General features: G+C 37.3%; 1 protein-coding gene across 8 annotated transcripts in view; it reads right to left on the reverse strand.

Annotated features, from left to right (window-relative positions):
• Positions 1-17,577, reverse strand: part of COL14A1 (collagen type XIV alpha 1 chain) — a 135,443-nt gene that overhangs the window by 27,898 nt on the left and 89,968 nt on the right. For all 8 annotated transcript variants that reach the window (XR_003923002.1, XM_030011627.1, XM_030011622.1 and 5 more), the window contains 10 exons: positions 16,570-16,608; positions 16,215-16,353; positions 13,749-13,891; positions 12,703-12,812; positions 10,874-11,032; positions 6,349-6,426; positions 5,987-6,073; positions 2,203-2,256; positions 1,706-1,801; positions 407-460 (listed from right to left, as the gene is read on the reverse strand). Coding sequence is in view for 7 of the 8 variants with exons in the window: in XM_030011627.1 (XP_029867487.1) it covers positions 407-460; positions 1,706-1,801; positions 2,203-2,256; positions 5,987-6,073; positions 6,349-6,426; positions 10,874-11,032; positions 12,703-12,812; positions 13,749-13,891; positions 16,215-16,353; positions 16,570-16,608 (959 nt within the window). In the remaining variant the exon portion in view is untranslated. The remainder of the gene's footprint in view (positions 1-406; positions 461-1,705; positions 1,802-2,202; positions 2,257-5,986; positions 6,074-6,348; positions 6,427-10,873; positions 11,033-12,702; positions 12,813-13,748; positions 13,892-16,214; positions 16,354-16,569; positions 16,609-17,577) is intronic.

Below are 17,577 nucleotides of genomic sequence, written 5' to 3' on the forward strand. Positions count from 1 at the left end.
TTTTTAAGATGCTGATCTTGTGAAAGATGGCATCAAAAAGATTAAGTGCCTGATCTGTCCTCCTAGATAATTCCAGGAGGAATTTAATGGGTTTAAAGTGAAAACAAGCAGATGCTAATTATCCACTGTGTAAGCAGAAATCTAAGAGTGGATAGTTTTTGAGTCTATGGAGACCCAATTTCAGTGTTAAACAAGGTCAAAAAAGTAACTGGTTCTGCAGGCCCTGAATGATTTGGTCACTGCACACCAGCATACCCTAGATTCCTCCTGATTCTAAACCTCCGTTCAAATTCACCCTAATGACACACTTCTCAGCAGTTTTGAGTATGTGCCCTAAATTCACAATGATGTCAATTCAACATTCAAACTTAATAAGTGACAGGTTAAACAATAACTAAGGGAATACCTGCAGACCAGGAAAACCAAGATCTCCCTTCTCTCCCTTTTCACCTGGTGGCCCCTGCAAATTAAGAATCACACATAGTAAACCAAATATATGGTTACTTTCCTATTTTTAATATTCCTTTCAGCTTCTTTAGAAAAAAACAACCAAGCAACCAATAAGAAAACAGACTATTTTTCCTGCTGAAAGCAAACCTACAGACTCTATTTGCAAAACTGTAAATGAAGAATTTACAAATATAGAAAATAAAACTCATTTTAAAAGACTTCAGAATTAACGTGACAAAACTATAGCCGTTATGTTACAAAAAAGGTAGTTATTTTCTTTTTTCTTCAAAGTAATCTGTTTCTCTTCAGCCCTCAGTATTTCCTATAATGATGAAAACAATGGATTTCTATGGAAACTAGACAAGTTTCTACAGTACATACGCATGACAAAGATCTACTTTTCTAGATAATAAACTAGTCTTAATTAAATTTTATGCAGAAACACTACTTCTCTATCAAGTAACTATTCTTATAATTAATGTATTCTGTATTATTCTGATGACAGCATCATCAAGAATATACAGTTCTGGTAAATCACTTCATTATATTGTACAGCAGTATCATACAGACTGGGTAAAAAGAAGAAAGTGTATTATACTGTTGTAAATTTTGAAAAAAAGTCTAGCTGAAAAAGATATGTATCTACTACCTTTCAAGGCTTGTGTGTACCCATCTACCAGAGACGTATATGAAACAATATTAGCACTGCTGGCTCATTATTCTACCAATGTATCTTTATGATGAAATTCTGAGACTTATTTCACAACAGCATTGCAAACTCCAGGCCTAATCATCTCCTCTGATGATAGACTCTGTAAGTGTAGTGAATACTATTGCTTAATTTTGGCAGCGAATATGGTGTTCTTGCTTGGGTATACCTTTCAAGTTAGAACTGATCTGCGATGAGCAATACCACAACCAGAAAAAGATAAAACATTAACATTTTGGCTTGGGGACATGTTACAACCCCCACTGCAATTTTTTTCACTTGTCTCCAGGCTTGGATGCTAATACCTGGGTCATATTCAACTTGCGATCAAATCCTTCCAGCTAACTAAGAGTTCAGATCCAAATACAAACAGGAATGTTGGCACTGAACCCACATCCACTATAGGTCAAGCCCAAATCTGTGATTTCACCTCAAATGTTGAAATTCAGATTCAGATCAGGACACCAAAAGATATTTCAGTCTAGTCTAAGATATGTGCTGTTCAACACATCACAGGAAAGAACCTATTGATTTTATAAGTCTCACTGGAAGCCCTTGAATAGAAAGTCCACTGGGTCCTTGTGGTCCTGGAGGTCCTTGTGGTCCAGGAACACCGATTTCACCTCGAGGTCCATCTGGTCCCTAAAGTAGCACAGGACATAAGTTAAACTCTTATCATATGGACAAAGGCAGCTTCTGTTTGAAGAATTAAATACCAATAGACTCAAAAACATCTGAAATATGGGTTAACATTTCATTGAGCAGTTAGGGTTCAATTTAAAACTGCCTGGTTCCCTTATAAATACAAAACAATGAAGATTTATGCTGTGACAGCAGCATTCTGAATTTTGTATCTTTTATCAAGGAACAAACAGGACAAGCAATTGTTATGAAAAGAGGCACACCAAACGCCAATGGCATTTCACTATGCTTTTTCCTCGGCGACATCAGACACAATCTGGAATTAATTTCAAGGTCTACATGCAGCAGAGATAAACCAAGAACCTGTGCCTCTGTCAACTGTAAAGTGCTGTACAAAATACCTTTGGACCTGGATCACCACGATGACCTTTGGCACCTCTGACACCTGGACCACCCTGTGAAGCAGAAGCACAGGACTTGCTGAAAACCAAAACTCTCAAATAAACAAAAACGAAATCCAGAGAAGCCCAAACAGTTTTTTCTTGTTCCTGAATCAGTGTTTAAGAATCAGTGAATATCCTGTCCATATCCTTCCACTAAAGTAATTAAACTGAGAACATACTTAAGTGTGGCCATACGCAGGAACAGATTTAAACACAGATGTGACTACTTTCTAGAGCCAAGAATGCACACCACGTAAGCATCAAAATAACACTGAAAGCTACCACAGGGATGGAAATGTATAAATGTGGTCACGGGTTCCCCTCCAGTTGCTGAAACCTTCTGCACATCTGTCTGTTCTCCCCAAGATCACCACATTGTTAAAGGCTAAGTTTCCAATGACTCAGGAGTATTTTTCAGCCAGGACAACTCCAGGATCTACTAGACTTACCAAGGTTTAATTTAGAGCTAGTCTTAGGTAAAATACTCTTTTGCCCATTTTTCTCTTTTTTGCTTTCTTCAGCGGTGCCTAAACCTGTTAATCATTTATTAACCAACTGTTGCCTTCTTTATTAGCATCATCTGAGACACTGGAGTTGCATACATCTATGAATGGCTGCCATGAACATGTTTTGCACATTACATGATGGATGTACTTTGTCCTCTAGGACAGCACAAATAAAGATTTTTTTTCACTTTTTTCAGATCAATTTCCCTCTTACTCCACCTGAGTATATTGCTTAATTTCTTGGGATACAAGCTTTACAGGGATTCTGCCCTTCTTTGTACTCAAAAAGGACCTTGTACAACTAGGCTCCATAACTGAATAGTGTTCTTTAGAGGCTATAATAACAACAAGTACTTATAAAAATAACAGCAGTTACATTAAAGATGTTCTCCTGGTTTTGGCTGGGATAGAGTTAATTTTCTTCCTAGTAGCTGGTATAGTGCTATGTTTTGGGTTCAGTATGAGAAGAATGTTGATAACACACGGATGTTTTCAGTTGTTGCTAAGTAATGTTTAGTCTAAAGTCGAGGATTTTTTCGCTTCTCATGCCCAACCAGCAAGAAGGCTGGAGGGGCACAAGAAGTTGGGAGGGGACACAGCCAGGGCAGCTGACCCAAACTGGCCAAAGGGGTATTCCACACCATGTGATGTCATGCCCAGTATATAAACTGGTGGGGGGATCGCCGCTCGGGGACTAACTGGGCGTTGGTCGGCAGGAGGTGAGCAATTGCATTGTGCATCACTTGTATATTCCAATCCTATTATTATTATTATTATTATTGTCATTTTATTATTGTTATCATTATCATTATTAGTTTCTTCTTTTCTGTTCTATTAAACTGTTCTTATCTCAACCCACAAGTTTTACTTTTTTTTTTCCGATTCTCTCCCCCATCCCACTGGGTGGGGGGGGGGAAGTGAGCAAGTGGCTGCGTGGTGCTTATTTGCTAGCTGGGGTTAAACCACGACAGATGTAAAAATAGAAAACATGCTTATCAGATTAAATGCATATGTAGTATCTATGAGGTTTTAAATAGAAATGCCAATAACCGAAATGTTTGGAAGTACCAGAGTACTCTTGCTCTTCAGTGAAGGTATCATGATACAGTCTTCATATGTGTGATCACAGAGCAGTTTTCTACTCCTTTTCCCAGTTCCTTCAGTCTTCTCACTTCCATCCCACAGCTCTTTGGCCAAGACCCATTCCATCAGCTCTGACCCTAAAATCTCATCCCATGCTCTCCACAGAACTGTGTTCCAGTTGCGAGTTCCCAAATTCCGGGTCCTCACATCTCTGCATTCCAGCCCAGTAGCTTCCCTCTGCCCTTTCTCCTGCCTCCCTCTCAGATTAAAAATTGCTACGCAAATGCTCAGCAAAACAACTGCAACTTTTTAACATAAACAAAATCACACAGTCTTCTCCCATTTTGTTCTCAGAAACAGATTACTTTTTACTGAGTAAAGATATATATTTAAAAATAGCCTGATGATGAGCTATTAAACTGTATGCTTTAGGATTCACACTGAGTTTGGTACACTTATCCATGTTTTAAACCCAGTAACATTTGCTTGGTAAAAGCACAAGTTCCAGAAAACCATTGATTTAAGTTGAAGACATCACAAGAGCCTCCCCCATTTCTCTAATAAACTCATTTTGGAGGTTATTCCTAGCACTACTAAGCTTGTGTAACTAATTTCAGATTTTTCATTTCTTTGGCTTCTACTTTGAGCCAGGAATTCCTGTTATGCCTTCTTCTCTTATTTTAAATAACTTCTGAATAGGCAGTGCTTTCCCCCAGAAACAGTTCTTAATCAATTGTTATCAAGTCACCACCTTATTTCTTTTTAATAGTTAAAACCTATGAAGCACTGAAAGCTTTTCATTGCAGTTAAACTTCTCCAGTCTTCCAATAATTTTTATCTCCTCCTTCATCTTCTCTAGTTCTGCAACACTCCTTTCAAAATGCAGGCATCAGGTTTGTATGATATCTTACTTTTACTTTGCGTGGGGGACTTCAGACAGGATGCTCAAATTCTGGCAAAGATTAAGCCATAAAAACAGTATCCCATAATGAAATCTGACAGATAATCTTAACTTTAAATGATACTTTGTCTTACCCAAAATGACCCACTTCCTAAAAGAGCTTAAAAAATATTTCCAGAGATACTATCCCAAACAAATGGAAGCCTTTTATTTGGAGTATTTGAATCTAATGTCTAAAACTGGCTGCATGGTAGAATCCTGATCCCTTAAACAGAAAAATCCCTGGCTTAGAGAAAAGTCACATGACATTTTAACGACTTGGAGCAGTATTGACCAGACATAGCACATGTGACTTTCTGACTTTTGGCTGGCGCAGAGATGAACGCTGAGTTTATTCTTTTGCTCTGCTTTTTCCTAGGCCTCCTACTTTTTTGCAGAGCTATGCCATCTAACTGTCTGGCAAAAAAAGTATCACTCATAAGAGGCTGAGTTCCAGAATCACATACTCCCCCCTGCATAGGCAGTGATTTTTCTGCTTGATTTTAAGCCTTCTCTTGCATGGCACTATGCTACTCAAAATATTGTTAATCCTAAATGTAATAAATACAAGTACATTACATTACTGCTGGATTAAGCTTTGGCAATTCCTGACCTGTATATGTTTTGAACTATAGTACCAGACATCCTTCCAGTCAAATAATTTTTAAACATTTTTCATTTCACTGTAAAATGTGGTCAAACTACTCAATTTCAGTTTCATTTTTGTGTGAACTATCCCATTGTGTTTTTCACAGAACACAAATTGGACACCTATATACAGAAATTAAAACCTTAATCCATACTTGATTTATAACCTACATTCAAATAGGAGAACAGAATAATTTTTCCTTGTTCAAGATACACCTCTTCAGTGAATTTTTTCCCGAGTTCCTTTTCAAGTTTTTGTACCAGAGCTTGAAGAACAGTTCTTGCAGAAAGATTAACCTCTGAGTTGTTACTAGGATAAATATCTGCTAGGATCTACTACATGAATGTCTCATGTGCAAGTTAATTTTGTTGTTGAACATGTGTCTCGTAATTTGCATACTTTAACCTTTTAAGAAACTTCTTTTCCTTTGCATTCTTCACTGGCTCTTTCTCTTCAGAACATGCTCTTGGAGCATACAGGACACAGCATGAGCAGAGAAACACACATGTCTGCACGCAGGGGACTATTTGATACAGTTGACTACAAACCTGAATAAAACCTTACCGGTGGTCCAGGAGGTCCAAGGGGACCCTTACTAGCTTCCGAACAGGAACAAGCATGAGGAAGGGCAGGGCAATTTTCCTCATCTCTCTAAGGAAAAATCAAGATAGGAAGAGAATGATGTCCAAAACTTCGATTCAGAAGTTAAGAATTTTATGCATCTAAGACATAGTACTGTGTGGATGTCTCAAAAGCACCTACTTGATTTAGAAACATACATCACACTGACTTTCAATAGGACAACTAATCCAAGCAGACTTGGGCTTTTTTGAAAACTCTTAACCATTCATTTCCATTAAAACATTTGTCTTAATAAAGGGGAAAGTAAAAGGTAAATTCTACAATTATTGAAAGAGGTTTCTTACCAAGCCAGGAAGCTCACAGCATTTGTCTCGATTGGCCCATGAGGTAGCACAAACAATGTCAAACATCTGTAACTGCAACTGTTTCAAAACAAGGGTGATGTACAAGATGAATGTTAGTTGTAAGATCAGTGCAAAATGGAGCCATCAGCAAGAAAAGCTACCTTAATTCAAGCACTCAGATTAGACAGAGGAAAGGCTATTGACTTTGAGCAGCTAGCCACAAATACTGTAATTTAAACAGTAAAAGGCTTGTATTCTAACCAACTTGTCTGAACTATCAGGCATTATGTGGATTGAGCAAGCTGTTCACAGTTAAATGCTGCAGGCATTTGTTGGATTATCCCCACCTCCTTAATTAAATTCCTGACTTTGCCCAATGGTACCTCCCAATACTTTTTTCTAGCGAAGGAGGCATCAAGAGACAGGCAAAAGAGAGCTTAGCTTCTCAAAACTGAGTGATTTCTCTTAACACACTGGTATGGTGCTCAGATTTTATCTGGGACAAGGTCTCCTGTAGCCTATTACTTATACTGGAGCTGAGCCACAAATAATATTTACCATCTTCTCCAGTTTTATTTTACTTTAGAATATGCCCGCTGTTATCCATATTATCCCTAGGCAACGAAAGTTTAACGATGGTGAAAAGCTTGCTCAACACATGACAACATTGGGAAGAAAATTCCCACCACAGGTCTGGGAACATGGTTTGGAAAAGAATTTAATCTACAAGAACACACACATTTGGTAAAAATAATGGATACTAGGTATTCAGAAACAATATACTAATAGGACTCAATGGTAAAACCAGTTGTCTCCTTTACAGCCTTGAACTGAACAAAGAGGTCTAAGAGAGATGAAGCTTTCTTCTGTTACTATTTCTATTCTTTTTCATGCATCTTTTATGTGCATACTGAATAGAGAGGGGAATGGAACAGAACATCACATTAAATTAACTCCACACATTAAAAAGTGTGAGGAACTGCAAGAGATAGAACTCTCTTTGGTTTTGCTCCCATTATTATTTTCAGTGGCATTATTTTAACACTAGAACAGAGGAGTGAATTTAAAGACTTTCTTAAAACTGCATTGCTTCTAAAGCTGTTAAAATGAAGTACATATGTGTACCTTCAGTTTTGCCTTATTTTTTCTTATATAAGTCAATTATTATATATTAAACAATAGAATACTTTCATATACATAGAAATTCTTCTTATCTGCCAGCAGATTCGCTGATTTGTAGATATGCTGTACTACAGATGCAGACACACATGAGCTGGCTCCATGCTAAACACCTTAGACAGCCGAAGTGCAGCATGAAAGCAGCTTTTGGACCCTTGGTTTGGCTCCACAAAGGTCTATCCTAAGTCCAAGAAGTCTGTGTCCCTGGCTATGTCAAATGCAAGCTGGCTCCAGGTGGAGCCACCTAGATGCCTCTTTGCTACACATCCCAAAGCTACTAATTCCTGGAGGACTCATTAGGTGAGCAGAGTAGTACATGAACATACTGCTCTGGGACTCAGAATGACCCTGGGCATTTGCATGATCCTACACTTAAGTAAATAAGACATCCCAGAAAAGGAGTGCAGAAACGCCTGAGCTGGTCGTGCAGCAAGCAGCTTAGGTTCAGAAGTAAGCACTGCTGCCACTTTTTCCATAACACAGTCCATCCCAAGCTATTCTGTTATCCTGAACAACTGAAGGTTGACAGTATTGGCTAAATTTATGCAGTCCTACACAGGCGTGTATATGCATTCATTTTCTCTGGATTAGACAATCTAGAGATCCATAGCGATAAAGCATGTTGGTGTAAAATAAAGAGCAAATAGACATTCCCTGAATTGCTGTATTCACCATCCAAATGTTGAATGACTCAGTATTCTTATTTTAAAGTATTATGTGGGTTGCTCTGACTCAAGCTAAATAACTAAACAAAGCTTTCTTTGCTACCATTAAACATTTATTCATAATTCTCTGTATTCACAGTGATTTTGCTTTCTAAATATCCAGCCCTGCAAGCAGAACCAGTAAGATAGAAAAGTCTGCCCATCCTCATCTGATCAGACTACAGTTCTGCAAAGATTTCTCAAGACCAGGTCACATCACACATTACTTTTTTTAACAGCACTTATACACAGAGGTAAACAATTTCAAAGAAAAGGAAACATCAATAAAGAGAAGGTTTGTGATTGTAAATAAACAATGTTTTAAAGCTGGACTTTTCATTAAATCCCACTGAAGGAATAAAGAACATTACTTGCTGCATGTCACAGTCAGGTTTCACTGCTCTAGCTGGCTAGGGTGTCTAATCCAGAGATGCCTTACTATTAAGGGATGTTAAAAGGGCTAGGCACCTTTAGCCTAATCGTCTTTTTGTCCTATTTTTATCCTATCTATCTCTATTTCTGCCTGTTGCACACCATATACATCAATGGGAAAATAACTATTATACAATTATATTCCCTCAAAATTGAAACGTTTTGCAAAATGCAGGTGATTGCACTGGATTCATTTATAAAAAAAACCTCACTAAAAACATTCTGACAATGTTAAACTGTTCCATGTGAATAGTCAGAACAAAACATCCACAATTTTATTCCAAAATAACTGCCTGTGTGTTTTTCTCTAATAAGCATCTCTAACAGTAAGATTAAAGCATTTCATGAAAATACAGCTAATGAAAAAAGAACTTTTCAGAACTATCAACAAACACCAATTTTCATACCAATTCAAAAGAATTCTCAAAACGTTTTACGAAAAGTAATTTTTGTTGTATGCATGCCTTCATGAACCTCTTAAAACTGTGAAGATACTGGAATGGAATAAATCCCAGTATTCTATTTCCAACAGTGGCACAAGTGATATCTAATGAAGCTCAAGGGTGTAAGTCATACTTCTACCTTACAGTCTACTAGCTTCCAATGACTTTCAGATCAGGGATCTCCTGCCCCAGATTTGTTAACAACCAACATTTCCCTTTCATTCATTTGTCTAGGCTTCCCTACAATCTATATAATTATTTAGCACCCACAAAATTTTACGGCAAGGAGCTGCACTGATCTATTACCAGTTGTGAGAAGAACCTCTATCCTGCCTCCTACTAGCTTCCTTTGATGTCCTCTAATTTTTGGAGTAGCGGAAACTAACTCATTCATGCCTTAAATGTGACTATTCACACAAGTTCTACTCAATATGAATAAAATGTGCAGAATGGAGACATTGAAGAATGGTATTTGGGTGCTTTCTTGACCTGCTTGTAATTTAGTATATGTGGTAATACTTGAAGGCAGCTAAACAGTACTATGGAGTAAAGAATTTTTGTCTTCAGCTACACATTTGTAGTCTTACATCAGTTTTACAGTTCATTTGAACAAAACCAAATTTTTCAGTGAGTGGGCAGTCTGACTTATCTTTTATAGATTCCTGGGTTCTAACAAAAGACACCATTTCTTTCCACTTCTTTACAAAGCCTTCTCTAATTCCAAGATATCCTAAGTTTGCCTTTTTCTGTTTCTATTGGAATGCGACTACAAAGGTTTCTCTGTGTAATTGTCTTTACAGGCTTGATATAATTATTATCCATAAGTTTGAGGCCTAAAGGCTCTTTTTTGTACACAGAGATATATTCTGAGGGCTTATTTTTTACTAAAAAAGAGTATTTCCATACAGTAGCAAGTAAATACATTTTTGAAACCTCATTCCTATTCAAATCAAGCCTTGAGTTCAAAGTTCACATTCTCTGCTAACCTCATTCTAGGGTCAAGAAAGTTCAAAGAAAATTAGCAAACAGTACTGCACAGCAAAGAAGCCTTCCCAAGATCATCACCAGACTGTCAATTCTTCTTCAATAACTAAATCTACCTGAAAAACCCAAACAAACCTTCTTAATGACATCTGAAGCAAAATGGAAAGACTCCCAAAGGTTGCCATGCAAACAGAATGATCAATTACTGCTTCTAGGAGAATAATCTCAGAGGAATGAAAGAGTACTTAATCTTGGGGACGATCTTTCACATTTAAAATATTTTATATTATAAAAGAACTGGATATACCAAGACAGGGGGCTTGGGGGCCATCTCTGTCAAACCAGTTCAATTATTTAATGAACAGACAGTGACCTTGGGGGCAAACAAAGACTAAGAAGGAATAAGAGACATGGGTAATAATTATCACTCAAAACAAAGTTTAAGTGATTCCAGGCAAAGGAGCTACACACTGTATCACTCTGTGTCATGAAGTTTGAAACACAAGTCATATCTGAATGTATCGACTGTGTTCACATATGTGTTTGAGAATAACATTTGAACAATGATGATCTAGTGATTTCATTTATTAAAACAATCAAAAACAGATTTTGCCCAAGTTGAGAACTATTGCAGGCTTTTGCAGAATTTCTGAAATGCTGGAACTTTACTGTTTCAAATATGAGTTCACTCTGCTTCAACTTAAAACTAACTGCAAAGATCCCAAACACTTGTTTTTAGGATATTTTAAATGGTTTAAAGATTTTTTTTCTTGTTCTACTCACTGGTGCAGAGTTGTCTCTTGGTCCTCTGGATCTGACCATTCTTCCCAGCACTTCTATGCCATCAGAACTAATATTCCCTGCTGCATTAATGGTCTTCTCACTCACTTGCTTGCAGTCAATAATTATTTTGGCCGTAGTTTTGCTGATAACAACATGCAACTAAGAAAAAGAAAAGATGCTTTAACATACGAAGGAGCACATAGGATATATTAATTACCTGGGAAAAGGGGACATTTTTTGAAATGAGCTCCTAACTCCATGTTTGCTAACAAAACTCAGAGAATAATCCATAGCAAATAATCTAGATGACCTCTAGAGGTCCCTTCCAACCTGAATTATTCTATGATTCTAATCTGTTTAATGAATTTAGCTTATTTTTCTGCTTATGACATCTGCATACAAATTGGCACCTTACATAATTTATTCAGTAAGAAAATAATTTATTCCTGACAAAAGATCTACACAGTGTTCGTATACCACCCAGATCCCAAACAACCCTTGATTTATGTGGTCAGTAATGACTCCTGGGCCTTGTATGATCCTGCTATATAGCACTGGAATTCACCAATACATATTTTATAGCCACCTGCGAAAGCCAAAACTAAACAGTAAAATTTAGCCTGTAAATTATACATTAACCACACAGCAAAACCTTTCATAGTGAAGTTTTTACAGTGAAAAAAATCAAATCACATCAAACACAGTACAGAAAAGCAGAGCACAATAACAAAGTTACTTCCTTCTGCTGTCCATCGCTGATGCAGCAAAGACATTCCCAGCAGAGAGGACAATCCTAATCACAATTATGTTGTCACAAGCAAACTCTCAGTAAAGCAAAGAAAACAGCAAGGGGGCGGGGCAGGCGAGGAGAGACCTGATGAAGAGCTGGTAGAAATGCAGGATCTGCTCTATACCAGTACACTATGTGGAGATCAGAGCCCAAAGTAAGAGAATGTCAGGAAGCAGTCCTGAAGCTGCTTTGCTTTGGGCTCAGCTGGAACTAAATAACTGAAAAGCTGCAATGAATTTGGTGTCCTGTGGCTTTCAAACACATGTGTAGCAAGGATCATCATTCAAAATGCAGAAAAATGCTTTAAGAGAAGAATTTGGTAAAGCCTCATATACTCCTCCAAATCACAATTTAAAACAGTCAGAATTAGACCCCAGCTCTGACCTACCTTCCCTTTCTCGCACCATCAATTAAAAAGGAAGTACAGAAAAGTTAAGGTCTGTAAATACTATCCCGCAATCCACAGTTTCCTTTTTTTTGTTTAGGAAAGATGCAAACATCAGGAATAAAAGTGAAGAACAGAAGCACCTTCCACAACAAATATGTGCTACGATCCCAGCACTACTTCATCTGCTTTCGGAAAGAATGTTACAAGTTCTCTAACAGCCAAGAAAATTTCGACATGGCATAGCCCTTAAAATATGTTTAAAAATAACAACTCTGGTTGAAAGAAGGATAATTTTTTTTGCTGGACTTTTTCTTTCCATTTTGAGTGACATTTCCAATCCAAACCTTAAAAGAAAAAGCCAATGTATTTCTAAATTACTTTTCAAGGCAAGTGTTTTTAATCGACTCAAAAATACAGGCACAAAGCATGAGATGAAAATTGATCACATCAGTTTCAACATAAAAACTATGATTTGTTTAATGTTAATTCAATATTGCAAAGAGACTTAAGACAGTTTGGTAGATGATTCTGAATATGCAAAATACATTCCTTTTGGCAGCAGTTGACCACATGAAAGAAGATTTCAAAACATGAAACACTTCCAAACCTTTATTCAGAGTGCTTTTCTTTTTTCCTATTACCACTACTAACCTTATGAAAACTCCCATAAAATATCTTCCTTATTTCAGGACCTTCAAAAGTCACAGTTTGAAAGTCTCCCTTGTAGTCGTAGTTAAAGAAAGTCAGGGTTTTACCACCATCTGTGTGAGAATAAAAATAAGGGCTCTGTTAGAGGAAGAAAAGGCCTGATACATTATTTAAAAGGGTGAATTTTGTGTTTAACAAAGATGACCAAAGATGTCAGATGAAATCTTAGTAAAACACATTCATAAGTGATATACTGACCCGGAAGTAACAAGTTATCTCAGGGAAATGTTCTTTCCTGGTTTGACAAGGAAGGATGGGAGTCTACCTCACCCATGTCTACCTGATCCTACCCTCCCACTAGTTCTCTGTGGGACTTGGACAAGAAAGGGAGGCACAGATCCTCAAGGTAGCTAAATGCCTAATTCCCACCTATTTCAAGGTGACTTATCTAAAAAATTCTAGGAAAGATAGAAAGATGAGTACTAATAGATCTCTTAAAATTGGCAGCTATAAAGAACAGCTATCAGAGTATCTACATGTTTTCAACAGTGAATACGGAAACCTTCTAAGTTGTAATCCCTGTTTTACAGTTATGGAAGTCAAAACAAGTAGAAATTAAAAGAATCATCAAGAGTTAATGTCTCTAGCTCTAAGTCTGCTATCCACCAGACTGCATTGCCTCTACGTATACTGTACTGTCAGTGCCACTGGCATATATCAAAATAGATTCTATTAGAACCAGATTCAGAGCAGTGGAAATTTTAAAAGCAAATGAGTAGCTCCCTTACATGAATTTACATCTAGTACAGCTCTTTGGATTTCAGCATCGTTGCTCTCAGTTTAGAGCAGCATATTCAAAATTTGACTCTAACTCCAAATTAAACTCAGTTAAATTAAATCTAAAAAATATCCATTAGACACTATTACCTTCCAGATTCAGGTAGTTGTTCTGGCAGCAGATTAAAACATTGGCAATAATAAATATAGACACAGAATGAATCATTCATACAGTTAAAGAAAAAGTCACTGATAAAATACAAAATACATACTATCTAAAATAACTCCAACCAGTGGTTCATACTCTTCATTTAAAATCTCCCAAAGAGCAAATGGCTCCTGAGGTGTGTCGGGCAGTATACGAAAGAGAAACGTAATGGTATAATCAGAAGGAAGACCTTCAGGATGCAAATACCTGTTAAGAGAAACAATGTCTTTTAAACTGAAACAAACTTTAAATCTGATGATTTACTCACCAGACGTTTACTTAACACACTTTCTCACTTCCTATTACTCTATATATATTTCTTTGGAAATCAAGACTGAGAAGCAATATGAATAAGTGTTTGCAAAATCTACTCAACTTGATAACTATCAAAAGAATACCTATGAAGAAAGGAGAAGTTATCTTTTCCCTTCAAATTTATAAAATTGCCCTTATTTTTTTTTTTTTAATTTGAAGATCAAATCGGAGGTCAGTTTGAAGTAAAGCTGAAATTAATTATATTAAAAGCTTTTTAAAAATCGTAGCCACTCACAAGACCTTTGCTATTGTCTGGTTTAACAGATAATGAAAATAGAAGTTGCTTGGAAGACCAATCTCAACAGACATATCTTTTGTCATTAAATCATCACTAATGGATAGAAATTAGGACTGACAGAGACTGTTACAGGAAGCTTTATATATTGTAGGGAATGTAGTTTATACATTTCAAAGCCAATATGTAAGAAAGTGAAGTCAAAACAGATCACACATACAGGCATACAATCTGTTCTCCTAGAATTTTTGCAGAAGAGAGAAGTTTATGATATAAAAGAAGTATGTTATTTTATGCCATTTCCTAAAATTTGCTATTTAGTACTTCCAATTTAATTTAACCTTTCATTGTCAAATCCCAAAGCGGGACATTTGGACAAGTGCCTGAAATGACTGACTGTATTTTGAAAATGCTAATTAGCCTGATTCTTTAAAATGACAGTAAAGGGATCGGAAAGAAGCGTGAAGAGGTTATTTAATCAATTTCTTTTCCCCAAATATGATCCATTCTTTCTAAAGTGTTTCTGGCACATATAAGATATATAGATATGAATCATGCTGGAAAAGGAGTTAAATGTGATATATAATCAATATATTCTGCACAGTGTCTATAGATGATCAAAGGTGATGTTACACTGCACATTTCCCATAGAGAAAGAGAGAGGCAACTCAACAGGTACAAGAACAAAGCCTTACAGTATGCCCATTGTACAAAGCAGAAATGGAAGAAAATTCAATAAGCGAGGTGGGGGAAACACAAGGTTTGGGGATACAGAGCTCAAAAAGGAGAGTAACATTAATGACATTCAGTGCACGGATGAGATGACAAAAACAAGTGGTATTATTCAGACATACCTGTAGATCATCAAGAGAAAGGTATTCTCTGAACCATGAAAGGGAGTGAAAGCCTAATGAAGCAGTAAGATTAGGCTGGAGTGGCAGCTAGAGAAGAGCATATAAATGCAGCAGATCCAATTAGAAAGAAGCAGAAAGGGAAAAAGAAGTGAGAAATGCTATTCCCTGGAAATTCCAATCCAACTAGACCCAGGAGGAAACTCAACACGGAGAATGTGAAACAGCTCCAAGAAGTATAGCTCCAACTGGGACACAACAGGTTAATCACACAAAAAGTCTAAGATGACATCTAATATAAACCTTAAAAGTAATTTCTCATTGTTTTTCTTCCTTATTTATCTCATCTAAAGAATACTTTTTGTTACATCTTCCCATGTTTAATCCAGGAGGGCTACTGCTTTTCTCTGGTGCCACTTAATACAAAAGTGGGGGACTGGACTGAGAGGAACCAAACTCAACATACACATAGTTCATAGTAAAAATGGAGAGTTTCCATCACTTCCTCTCCGAGGAATGACTGTAAAAGTTCAATAGGAGGTTTCTTCATTGCCTCCTCCATATCTCTCCCAGGACACAGTCCTCGTGACTGAACTATGTCCTGCCTCCCAGGAAGGTACTAGATGGTGTTTCACACAGACTCATTTCAGCATAAGGAGATAATCTTCCTTTGTCATCAATGAATGGACATAGGCTGATGCAGAAAGTGACTGACACCTAAAGCAGGTTCCCACTCTGACTCAGACTTCAAAGACATTCTGCACTCTGTGAGACTTCAACCTGCTTTCCAGAGGCACCTTTCACAAAGTACTACATACTGGAATCCACCCAGACATACGCCTGCACAAAATTGCTTGATGCTAAACTGGCACAAACCCAAAACTAGCTCATGTGGGAAACCCAAAACAGCCAGTGGACTTACCTACTTTTATCCCCAACTGCTAGTTTTGAATGAAACTGATTGAGGACTCAGGACACCAAACACTCTTCCTATTAATTAATATAATGTAGATATACACTAGCATCTCTGCTATTCTGACGTGAAAATACTGGTCCCTGAAATGAATAATTGCCTGCAGTGGACAATTATCTTCATGTGGTTTATGAATATTTATATGTTAATACATACTTGGTAGGCTGGGATACCAGGGCATCCTTGTGCAGTCTGTAACATGGATAAACATTAAAAGTACCAGGTTCCATTGAAACCCCTTCCACAGCTGAAAACTCCTTTTCAACCAAACCAAACATTTCCATCATTTTAAATCCTGGAAGGCATCAAAATTTACATTCTATTAATTGAAATTAATACTGCATTACAGGAAACAAAAAGAGGACAAAACAGTTGCATCAAAGAGTTTCATATCACCATCTGTTTAACAGCTGTTAGCATAAAGGGAAGTTTATTGCCTAATATTGTGAAAATCAGGTAATGAAAACAATTCCATAAATCAGGAACAAAGATGAACACAAAAATACTGTACCTGCAAAATTGTTGCCATCTTTAACTACCAACGGGCAGGCTGGAAAAGAAGGAAAGACAGATTTAAGGATACAAGAGATGTCCCACTGGGTCAGAACAATGATCCTCCACTCAGCCCAGTACTCTATCCCCAACAGCAGCAAAAGGAGATGCTGTTTAGGAAGGGCATGCAAATCTGGCCCCATTCTACTCCATTCAGTTGATGTTCCTCAGGATCCACAAGGGTTGTAGCAAAGTTGTTAAAGGGTACATCCCTGTGTGTTCCACATAATATCCTTTTACGGATCTGTTGTCTATGAATTTGTCTAATCCTTCTATGAACCTGCCTTCACAACCTCTTGTGGCAACAAATTCACTGTCTGTTGTGTAAAAACGTGTGTCTTATACTGGGTTTTAACCAAGAGCTCCCTAGTTCTCTATTTGTGAGCTTCTCCAGCCTAACTCCAGCTCAAGCTCAATTACTTTAGCTGGCATTCTCTGTACCTTTTAAAACTCCACAATAGCTTTCATGAGCAACAGAGACCAGAATTGCATGCAGTCCTTAAGATGTGTGCACCCATTTTAAATAGCTGCAAATCTGGTTTATATTTTTCTTCCAGCAGGGAAGAAAGCACACTAATCTCTTCAAGGAAAGGTGCCCTGGGAAATCAATAAACCTAGGCACAGGATGTCAATATGACACCCCAGGATACTCATATTCGGAGATCACTTTCAGAATACAAGCACAAGAGACCAATAAATGCTACCGTTGAGTATTCTCAACATTCAAAGTTCTCTCTACCATTGAAAGTAGAGTTAATGGTCAAAACCAAAGAACTGATGGAACACAAGCAACATATTTGTGTTTACCAGCTCTGATAATTCACAGTCCCATGATAATTCACAGTCCTACGGACTCCCTACAATCACAAATCATTAACATCAGCTATAAACTGCCTACTTCCTGGCTTATACATAAGGAAACATATTGAGGGCACACACCTAAAAGCACGTGAATTATTCACCTCTA

This window comes from Aquila chrysaetos, chromosome 4 (genome assembly GCF_900496995.4).
Source record: "Aquila chrysaetos chrysaetos chromosome 4, bAquChr1.4, whole genome shotgun sequence".
Classification (NCBI taxonomy): domain Eukaryota; kingdom Metazoa; phylum Chordata; class Aves; order Accipitriformes; family Accipitridae; genus Aquila; species Aquila chrysaetos.